This window comes from Amblyomma americanum, chromosome 7 (genome assembly GCF_052857255.1).
Source record: "Amblyomma americanum isolate KBUSLIRL-KWMA chromosome 7, ASM5285725v1, whole genome shotgun sequence".
Classification (NCBI taxonomy): Eukaryota; Metazoa; Arthropoda; class Arachnida; order Ixodida; family Ixodidae; genus Amblyomma; species Amblyomma americanum.
Window position 1 is genome coordinate 11,301,298 of NC_135503.1, and position 11,696 is coordinate 11,312,993.

General features: G+C 47.5%; 1 protein-coding gene across 1 annotated transcript in view; it reads right to left on the reverse strand.

The window, feature by feature from the left end:
• Positions 1–6,866, reverse strand: part of LOC144098484 (lipopolysaccharide-induced tumor necrosis factor-alpha factor homolog) — an 8,181-nt gene extending 1,315 nt beyond the window's left edge. The window contains exons 1-2 of the mRNA XM_077631170.1: positions 6,610–6,866; positions 2,151–2,307 (exon numbers count right to left, since the gene is read on the reverse strand). Coding sequence (XP_077487296.1) covers positions 2,151–2,307; positions 6,610–6,625 — 173 coding nt within the window. The 5' untranslated portion in view covers positions 6,626–6,866. The remainder of the gene's footprint in view (positions 1–2,150; positions 2,308–6,609) is intronic.
• Between the last annotated feature and the right edge of the window lie 4,830 nt (positions 6,867–11,696).

Below are 11,696 nucleotides of genomic sequence, written 5' to 3' on the forward strand. Positions count from 1 at the left end.
TCTTTTCCTGCTCTAATTAATCTCTCCCACATTTTTTTTTTCGAGAAAGAACATCCAATGGACGGGCTTGGTTTTGTACCACGGACCAGCAGCTGCTAAAAATAAATTTCGTCGCTACTTTATGCTGGGGTCGCCGAAAAATCCCACACATCGCACTCACGTTTTGCAGACGGGCTTGTTTCGCCAACATCAGACACGTCAAACATTAACTGCAAAAGAGCCCTCCATTTTGCTCGCAGAGTTATGTGAACCCAACATATGCAGCGCATGATGCGATCGAAGAATTGCAATGACGCAACAGATTTATCGCAACTGCAGACTTCAGCATCTGGCCGTATGCTAGCTAATGAAAATTCTACCTTTTTTAAAAACTGGGCGAAGAGCGCGGGTGCAAGCCACATGCTTGACAGTGCACTTGCGCAGCGTCTGAACTTCTTCGAGAACTGCTTGCTTCTAGAACCCGCAACAGCTGACCGAGGCGGTCTAACGGCTATGTATCGTGGTTTTCCCAGCTGGCTTTAATAATAATTAATAATAATAATTGGTTTTTGGGGAAAGGAAATGGCGCAGTATCTGTCTCATATATCTTTGGACACCTGAACCGCGCCGTAAGGGAAGGAATAAAGGAGGGAGTGAAAGAAGAAATGAAGAAATAGGTGCCGTAGTGGAGGGCTCCGGAATAATTCCGACCACCTGGGGATCTTTAACGTGCACTGACATCGCACAGCACACGGGCGCCTTAGCGTTTTTCCTCCATAAAAACGCAGCCGCCGCGGTCGGGTTCGAACCCGGGAACTCCGGATCAGTAGCCGAGCGCCCTAACCACTGAGCCACCGCGGCGGGTCCAGCTGGCTTTCCCGTTGCGTCATTGAGTTCGATTTCACCATCGCTTTTGCGTTCCTCTGTTGAGCGGACACTGAGTGGGTCGAAGGCCTTGTGGAGGGTCGAGGTTGTTGGGGTGGTGGAGGGTGCCGCTCCTCGCCTGGACTAGAGGCTTCACTTCAACAGACGCCAGTCTTTAGGGGGTACCGTGAGACTACGCATTCTATGAAGAATAGCGATATTAAGCGTGGGATATGCAACACAACAGCTGACCCGGCGGGGCTTTAAAAAGCCATGACGTGCTTTGTGGCCATCGCACCCTATCTAACCAAAGAGGCATCCGAACCAAAGCAAGCCAAAGAAATTCACACAAATGGGGTGCAGTCCAGAAGTCTCTTCAACAAATTTGATCTGCTGTAGAATTAAACTGGTGTGAGTGAAACGATGAAAATTTGGATGGTGTGGATTCAGTGCCAGCGGAAGGGTCGGCGCATAATGTTCGGGTTAGGTAAGCAGTAAGATTTAAAGACGGCAGTTTTGTTCGAAACAAGGGTACAGACAAATCGAATCATCGTTTACGTTAGCGTTTTATTTTACCCAAAAGAAAGGCCTGGAACCCTGGCCAGTCAAAAGTCTGTGGGCGCGTCATCCGCCTTGGTGTGCCCTGACGACACAGCGCACTCGGCGCAGTGAAAATGGAAACCAAAACTGTTTGCAATATGCGGAGATGCTATTAAGTGCCTGTCGCGGGCTGTATTACTGAGGCATTACCTGCTCAGCTAAGCTTTAGGAAGCGGAACTTTTTCACGTAGGCATTTCTTCAAGCTTAAGCTGTCACGTACGATCTCCAGGCGGCATGGACGTTGGAGGAAACGAGTGGCGTGGGATTTGAACCGATTCTGCGCTGAGCATGCATCTTACCTAGCCGTTTCCAAGCCGCAAACGACCTCGAAGATTCGCGAACACCAAATTAGACATAGCGGTGGTGACTAGCAGTGGCGGAAACGAGTTAGGCGTAGCGTCGTCTGCTCGCCTCCTCAGGAGTAGCACACCAGCGCCACTAACCCTGTGCCAGTGGATGTCCATGTCGGCAGTCGAGGTGGAGGATAAACCTAATTTAATTATGAAGATATAAACCTTCGCCTGAGGGCTTCTCAGTCCAAGAGCCCTCTGGCCTTCCCCTCCCGCCTGGCCCGGTCGATCAACTTGCACTGTTCACCAGCTTGTGTGGCCAGTTTTCTATTACCCCTAGTTCGCTGTGGCCACGGGTCATGCAATGTGTGCCACAAGTACAGGCGGCTGAGCGCGTGAACGCCGTGCAGACTGACCAGAAGAAGCAGCACACGCCGACCATGACGTAGGTGCAGAGGCCGATCTGCTTCTGGGTCTGCGTCATGATGTCTGCGCCGCAGTGCGGACAGCGCATGCGCATGGGCGTCGGGGCCAGCGTCTGCTGGGGCACCACCACCACGGTCGGGGTCGGGGCTGCAACGACAGTCAAGCGCCTCAACACACAGGACTCACACTTTGAGTTAGTACGCGTCGCTTTGTCGAGTTTCATTTCGGTTTCGGGCTTTGAGGGGTGCCCTGGAGGGCTGTGAGTGTTTCGGTTGCCTCTTCCTTTCTCACTTTTATTTACATATTTTTGTCGCAATATATTGAAACTGGGCGACTTCCTGCCTTTTTGTCTGCTTGTGTGCTGCAATGTTCAACTGAATATTTGCCTCTTCTCACCAGCAGTGGCTAATTTGCGACGTACCGATGTCATTGCAGTTGTCTCACGGGGTACAGTAAATTCAGGCCTGAAGGAGATAATCATTCAACACAAACAAACAAATAAACAAAAAGAAAGACAAACAATAAAAAGAAACAAACGAACAAGCAAACAAAAGACAGACAAACAAGCAAGCAAACAAAAAGAAACAGACAAACATGCAAACAAACAAACAACGAACAAACCGACGGGCGGAAGTATAGCAGCTGGAAAAACCTAAGCGTTCCTGCTGTTGCCTGATGCCGCTTTTACTCTGTGTCACGGTCAGGAGCATCTCTCCACTCGCGACACAATTACCTGCTATGCGGAACATGCAGCCGGCCACAGGTGCGGCATGGCACAACACAGCCAGCCAGCGTTACATCTCCACGCGACATGACTCCGCCTTTAGCTCGGCCAATCTGTGCACGGCTTACTTTAGCGACGGAGTAACGAAGGCTGTCAGTGTTTGCCCCCTGTAGGTTGTTCCTGATGCTACATAACAAGTGAGATGTAATGTCCTTTGTGTGCGCGGCTGCTGACGGCCGATCTTTATATATAGGCTGTCAACCTCAGCGAGGTCACAAAATATTCTAGCGCTTCATCAGCACCGCAGCTGCCAACTGTGGCGGAACCTGAAGCAAGCAGAAGCTCCTGCCGAGCGTCTGTTTAGTTTGCTTTATAGCCGAACCCCTGCTTTTCCTTCACTTGAATCGTCGATATTGAGGCGATTGTCGCACTATAATCTGTTCACTTGTCCCTTGTAGTGTCGCTACATTGCACTGCTGCATTGCATTGCTACAGGGCAGTGCCTCTACATTGTACCCGTCGAGTGTGAATGTCTCGTGCATCAGCGTATTTGCTGTTTTTAGTTCCAGTTTAGCTTTTGGCTAAAAAAAATAAACGACAACCGCTGCAATGTTAAAGCAAATTTATACTCGCTGTACACACGCACAAAAAAATTACGTGGAGTGTTTAATGTTTTGTTCTTGTCGCGATTATTCACAGAGCTGCTTTACATGTCAGTAATTAGTGCCATACGTCACGATGACGATGAAGACTGGAAACCTTTCACAAATATCGCTTGATTACAAAAGCGCTGAGGAATACAAAGACTCGTCTATATTAATCAAATATGCAATTAAAAATTTTGTTCTAACGAAACCCGATTTTACGAAGTTCCCGATTTAACGAACGAATTTTGATTCCCCGATAAGTATGCTCATATACGATTCAGTGTTCTCACTAACCCGAAATAACAAAACAAACGGCGTAGCGGTGGTCCCGGGTTCGAACCACGGACCAGGACGAACTTTTCTTTAACTGCGAAGTTTCTGAGTAAGCTGTATAGCTTTCCTTTGTAGCCAAGTGGCTGGACTTGGGTGGATGCCAATGAGTAATTACTCCCTTATTACAAATTTACTCCACCTAGGAGGTTTCCCCTGAAATATTTGACCAAACGACCACTAAACCCGAGTTAACGAAGTTTTTCCGGGAATAACTGTGTTAAAGAAATTGTGATTTCTCAGTTATTTCGCCCACAACCTTGTGCAGCTTGTTGGCAGCGTGCCAATGGCAACATCTGGGCGGCCCTGGTTTTCTTTTGACGGGGCTGCAAGCTGCGCGGAACAAAGGACTCGGCGACGTCTCTCACCTTGACTTCGAATCCGTATTACCAGATGGCGCTTTCACGCGCGCGGGCCTCTTTCGCGGACTTTTCATACGCTCAGGTCGTCGGCAAATACTATGTCGTGGTATAGCGTTTGGGCGCCGCTACGTTTCCATTCCAGATTTCGAAGGGCGGAAAATTGTCTCCTCGATTTTAAGAATTTCACCGATTTAACGAATTATTCCGCGGCTGCTCTTCACTTTGTTAAATCGGGTTTTAATTGTGACATCAAAATTATTTTCCAGGAAATGCCGCTGGTTGTGGTTGGCGACGGGAACAAGTAGTAGTAAACTGGCGCGTTGACACACCAGGCAAGCAGTGCCAACCAGGAATAGCAGCCAAAATAGCAACGAGGATATTTAGGGGATGCCTCACCTGAGTGAAAGTCACGAATAAATAATTTGACACGAGATAAGAAGTTGTTCCTAACGCAGTGATATGCTGTTGCAAGAAATGGAGCAATTTTGTGGGCAGTTAAGTCATGGCGCGAACTCATTGGAACATTAACGGCGTCAGGGTGAATGGTATCAAGTTCGCCCTTGTGATATCGCAGGAACTTTGGGTACTGTGGACTTCATGCCATTTTTTTTTTTGCGCATGTGTGATGCAGTTTTTGGTCTCATATTTTAATATACAAAAAATAGATATTATTTCGTGGCACAGGGTTTGGCCTACAAAGATTATAAAGAAATAGAGATTATTTGCCTCGTTCAAAGAAAAGAATGCGATATACAAAATCGACAAAATTTTTAATGTCACGTCGCAAATTGGTAAAACGATCAAAATATCAAATCATTTATTCATATCATTGTCTGTTGACTGCAAGTCAGATGGGAAATAATGGCATAGCGAAAACATGTATGAGTCACTCACTTTATGCAATTGTAGGTATTTGTCTTAAAGCGGAGCAAGATTTCGCAAGCGCCGCATGCAGCGAGCCGCTTGCTCACTCTGGAGGTAAAAAAAAAACACGCGTAAGTTATGTCACCATAGCGCAACACGGCAGCAACCTTTCGGGCATGTAGACATGCCCGAAAGGTTGCTACTAGCGACGTCACCATTGCAGCTGCAACGCACAGTTGTTTGCAATATACCCCGTTTTCACTCGTACACCTGATAGTTAAATAGCGAAATAACGACGGCTTTGACCATTGTTCCTCTTAAATGCCGTGTTAGGCCTCTCCCTAAAGCATATCTAATTCCAGCCCAGTCGGTTATTGGTACAGTCCCTAGTGCAGAAGATCGAGTCTACGCAGTAGGTCTTACTCCATGAGAATGTCTGTCGCGTTTCCGCACCGAATAAGGAACTTTGCTTCGCAGGTCTACACCCCGTGATAGCTTTTTCAAAGGTTATGGTTTGAGTCACATGAAGTGCTGGCCTCCTAAAATTCTGCGCAGTTAGTCTCTTGACGTTAACTCCAAGCTACGAGGCAGGATAAAAAAATAAACAAAGACCGCACTTGCGAAAGCGTGAGCCTATTTGTTTCCTGTAAGACACGCTGATAATGTAAACGGGGCAGACGGCGGACGTGACTCATATTGCATGTCGTTATCACCTGCAAGTGCGGGCGTGCTCTGAAGTCCAACAGTTTTCGATTTAAATTGCAGCGCCTACTTCAACACTCGCAGGGAACAAAGAGACTGGAACATTTATGCAGACGTTGCGTATGAAAGCGGCTGTTTTTAGTCGGGCCACTCCTAATGAAACAGATAACTGTCTCTTTTATCTCACCACATGTGCTTCCGGGTTGTTAGGGCCTTTTCTTGTTTTCTGTTTCTTTTATATTTTGATTTTCACTGAGTACCAGGGAGCATATGTCGAGGACGTGGAGAACTTTCAGTGAATACCTCTGAGCTTGTTATTCAAAAACTAAAAAAAAAGAAACCATAAAAAACAACGCTTGTCACCTAGCGCGCACACACACACCTGCTGTTTCTCTTGCAGGCTTACCCGAACAAAGGAGTGACAGCATGAGCTGAGATCGATGCTTATTGTTGTTTTATTGTAACAGTTGCGTCACGGTTCCGCGGAACACCTTGAACGCTTCTGCTACGCCCTGCTCACGGCATTGCTTTTAAAGTGTGGCACTGGCCTAGCAAGTGCCAGCTCAATGCCTTCTGTCAAAGAGCGAGTGAAAACAATGACAAAATATATCCCTACAATAACGCGTGCCCTTGTTTTACACACATTATGTACGTTTACCTTAGCAGTAGAACATTCGGAGCGTGCGCTCAACGCGATGAGGGCGTTCATATCGCACTGACAACGCCGTTCAATGTAAATCGTAAGCGCGTGAGTCCAAGCGGCCCGCATCAAAGGTGCTGCTATACGCATAAAGGTCTGCTTCCGAAACGAGACGCTTACCTGGACTGTACGCCATGACCTCTGGACTGCGGGTGGCAGAGGTAATTAAACCAAACTATACACAGCAAGCGCGAAATCTCCAACGCAGCTTCAGAAGTCCGGTCTTTCGGTTCCGGCTATACGGACGGACAGACCCGCACCGCTCACGACAGCCAAGAGCCGCTTGCGAAGAGGCAGGCAAGACTTGAGACAATTCTTCGCACAGCACGCGGAGCACACGAGCTTGCAGTCCCGACGGCTGGAGCCCACGTAGTGCTGCCGGCGGTCGCGCTCGCCCGCTATTCCTGCCTTTGGATTCTTTTCTCTCCCCCACAGCGGAGCCGTAGCAGGTTGGCCACGCTGGGAACGGCGTCTCGTTTACTCCGCAGCAGCAGCAGCTGCGCTAGCAGACGACGAGCATCTGCGAGCAGACGGGCCTTACGCCGGACGACGCCAGCGTCCTTTTCGGCTGCGCGGCAGACGTGTCATGGGGAGAGGGAAGGCTCGATGTGGGCTTCTGTTTTGATGGGAACATTTGCGTATAGTTTACATTAATCAATGCAGTGTGCTAGGCGTCTATTTTGTGGGTTCGTGCGAGGAAGATGACGTCCCTTCTTTTTTGCGCGGATGTCAGCAGTTAATCATTTTCCCCGTGTGCCTAACCCACTGCGCTGTATGGTGACGCGCTCATCAACCTCTGTGAACTTCGCACGACATCTCGCTCGGCTGAGGCACTATTTGGGCTTGATGTACAACTCCGGAGGCGAAGCAAGATCTTTTAGAAAGCACGGTCTCTCGGAACAGAGTAAATGGTCTTGTCATTTTCAGTGGGCGTCTTAATTAACGAGCGAATTTCTTTGGTCGCCCGTGCCTTTTAGGAAACGTAACAGACCTAAAGCAGCGTAAAAGAGGCTAGAGCCATTTGTGTACTGCTGAAGACGTACTTACCCGGCGCACTGTGCCTTGTGTTTGAGGCTTGCTAAAATAATGCTTGTTTAGATTTTTGCCTACCGCAAGATAATTGAGTGTCAATATGGTTGACACACAAGGTGCAATATGCAATACTAATTTTATATGGGCCATGTGTACGCCCTCGGTATCAAGAGGAACGCTTCGATTTTTCCCCTCTAAAAAATAATCTATATATATATTTTTGTTCTGCAGGAACTTGAAAAGGTAGAATGAGGTGTCTGTCCAGAAAAAAAAAAAGGCATTACTTAAAAAAAATCAGCTTTTAAGTCATACTTGGAGAGTAATTGTCTATTGAGAGAAAATCAGACGACCCCTTTCGGACAACTTCAATCTGTGCACTTTGAGCGAATAAAGTTTCCTCTCGAATTGGCTGCATTCGTCGGAGGGGCATGGCTCTGAAGGTGTTACTGGTAAACAGGCAGTTGTCTTCGGAGAAACTCCTTCGCTCTTCGAGAGATGGCGCCCCTGTCCTGACTAGAGGATTCTAAAGTCGGAGGAATATGTACGCAGCGTGATGTTTATACTGCAGTGTAAACACGGTAAGCTGCTCGGACGACGGAAATAGCAGCGCCACGCAATGCTCGTCGACGCGACGAGGTGGATGAGGCACGTGCTAGCGGGCGGATGTTTGCACGACGGAGCAAAAGGCGAACGTTTCAACTCAGCACGCAGCAATAAATTACCGCATATCTCTAAAGGTGCTCAGCGAAAAAAACAAGAAGACATGTTGATCCACCACCGGCCACTACGGAGCTATCCGGGTTTATTCAGTTTATATGCACTGTGAGCCAAAAACTAAAAACCCAAACCTATAGGGTCACCCTATTCTCAAGGTCCCTGTTTTCAGAAGTTGTCGTCGTGACTCACGGGGACTTGTCGTGAAAACATGGCAGCCTACTTCCGATCGAGAGCCGCTCGCTTCATCCGAATAAGCAGTCATTGCGGTTCTGGTTGGCACGCTTGCCGGTAAATGCCGATAACCGATGGTGTTATTGCCTTTTAATATGACTGACCTCGCTTCGACGGCAACTCGCAAGCTGTAATCCAGCCCAGTTTTTGAGATACACTCTCGATTCTGCGCTGCTAGGCCTAATGGGGCCTCATGCTGCCTTGCAACCGTCTGCAAATTATCGGAAGGTAACAGAACCGCCAGTAACGCTGCAAAAATAGGCTTCGAGCTTCGTTGTGGTGTTTTATGTGTTTAAATAATCTAACACGCGAATTTATATTAAATTTACAATTTGCACGAAAATGGGCTGGTGCTCCAGACGGGCGGCCTAGCTGTACGCATTCTGAGGTGACATTTTTTTTCCCTCTGTAAGCAATGCAGGTATAGCTTTTAAAATAACCGTTAACACTGTGGAAGCGAGGATGTCTGCGTTCAGCGGTCTGCATTCCATAATATTTTGCGTGTTTGCTGACCGAAATGCTGCAACGCGAAGAGATATGCGGCTTCGGTTACTGCGTGAACTTCTTGCATCAGCCAGCCGATCGAGCAGCTTCCTTACAAGCACGTTTCCGCGCACGTAATTCTGGGGGCCCATTGCGCTCATGCGCCCCGCTCATCGATTACGCTCATCGATTGTGCGCTGATCGCTATTGTCCTTGTTTTCCTCGTGGCAAACACCGTGCACTCTCTTCGCCTTCCGGTGCGCAGTGTGCGCTCACCCAGTATCGGCGACTTCTCTAAGAGCCAGCGCGTTCTGGCTCGAACGGTGGAGCGGTCGTGAGGAGAGATTCCCCAGATTCGGGTGCCCATTGGCGTTTATCCGGCCCTGCTGTTACCCCAAGCGAATTCAAGGTGCGCAAGCCAAACATGAGCGTCAGGAAGCCCCCCCTTTATTGTCTGTTAATATTTTTTGCTTATTAAGTTCAATGCTTCGTTCATTAATAAAATCCAATATATCGTCTCTATGCCCGGCACTAATTTGTCGTCTCTAATTTTTGCTTGTCGCGTATAATTTAAACCGCAAATAGTGCCTTTTTGGCGGTTGCCTACGGTCTCCCCCCCCCCAAACCCCTTTCCCTGGCTATCTATCAACGGGTGCCCCCTGCAATAAGTTCTTCTGAAGCCCATGAAGCCAAGGAATAATCCGGTGTACTTAGGGGAACTCTCCAGGACGGATTTAGCACTCACCCGAGTGCAAACATGCCTGCGCCCGTTGGCTGCACTCGCGGAACGACTAGAACATTCTTTTTTTTTTTAAATAACACTCAGCGATAACTCCATAGAGGTACGGTTTTCAGTGAAAATTTATCTCCTGCCTCTTTATATATGGCTGCACTGACGCTCGTGTGGCAAAAAAAGACGCATTTGTCACAAAGAAAATGATATTTGGAAATCAACCGCCACTCGACTGAAACTCGCGACTTCCTTACCCCAAATGACTCCATGGCTGCCACTGCACTGAAGTGAATGGCGGTGTAGCGCGTATGGACAGGGGGATCCGCACAAAAAATGCGCGTCGATGCACGCATTTCTTCGGCCGTTGAAGGCAATGTCTGCATTTTTCTCTTTTTTTTTGTCTCTTGTAGCTTATAAGAAGTCCGTTTTCAGTAAGAGTGGTCTCCTTGCGATCAGAACGCGGTATCATGTCCACGCAGGCCAGCTTCTGTTTGTCTTGCCTTTATAAGTTATTAATCCGCTTTGGCCTCCTTAGATTTACGCCAGGCTTTAGTGCACACACGAAATCAGGATGTATGGGTCATACCTTTTTTCGTAGCAATTATACATTACAGTCCTTGGCTCATAACCTTCCACGTACCTTAAATGCGTTTCAAAACACTATACTGGCTATAAAAGAAAGGAACTACGGAGCTACTTTGTAGCATTGTTAATACTTGTGTACACTTAATGTCACTGTAATTATTATTTGTTGTGTTGTTTATCTCGGTGTCCTTGTTGTGTTTGATTCGTTGTCTGAAAGCGTGTCATCTTTAATTGCCTGTTTATTTTAATTTTTTTCCTCTGTACAGCTAGGGATTTCATGACTTCCGTACTATATCATTTCCCCTGTTCTACGCTTCATATTTTTACCATTTTATTGTTGTAATATGCTTTATGGTTACTGATGGTTTCAAATTAGTTGTCGCATGCTGTACGCTTTGCCTTGTATTGGTTTCCTGGACCTGGTCAAGCTGCGTGAGTTACCCGCCGCGGTGGCTCAGTGGTTAGGGCGCTCGACTACTGATCCGGAGTTCCCGGGTTCGAACCCGACCGCGGCGGCTGCGTTTTTATGGAGGAAAAACGCTAAGGCGCCCGTGTGCTGTGCGATGTGAGTGCACGTTAAAGATCCCCAGGTGGTCGAAATTATTCCGGAGCCCTCCACTACGGTACCTCCTTCTTCCTTTCTTCTTTCGATCCCTCCCTTATCCCTTCCCTTACGGCGCGGTTCAGGTGTCCAACGATAATTGAGACAGATACTGCGCCATTTCCTTTCCCTAAAAACCAATTATTATTAAGCTGCGTGAGCAGCTTTCTTCCAGGAAACCATCCAGAAATGTCTGGTGAATAAATTGAATTCTCTTCTTTCACTCCCTCCTTTATCCCTTCCCTTACGGCGCGGTTCAGGTGTCCAACGATATATGAGACAGATACTGCGCCATTTCCTTTCCACCAAAAACCAACTATTATTATTAATAAATTGAATTAATTTGAAGTTGCGAAGATCTCAGCACGCTGCGAGGCTTTCCTCTGTAGCCGCATATGGATGTTGCAGGGTGTATGTTCACGAGTAATTTACTCCTTTAAGTAAAGGCAATGGAACCCACCATGTATTAGGAAAGTTAAGGGGCTTTTTAAGAGCAAGGGCTTATGTCGAGAAACAAATGGCGCCTTGCATTGGTTCAGAAGCGTTCCACGTATACAGAATCAAGTCTTGGCTATAACAGTAACATTATTATGTACGGTTTAAGCAATACGAACTCAACTAAGAATGAGCGCAGCAAACGACGCACTTGACATTTGAACGTTCATGCGACAGTCACGTTGCTAGCGTACTTGTAACAATGAAAAACTCGCGGTGATTCTCTTGCACAGTCTGCCGCTTACGACGATAATAAGAAGGAATTAAATAAAAATGCATCATCGGTGAAGAAGGCAGCTGACGAGCCTCCTCCACCTCGGGCTCACACGC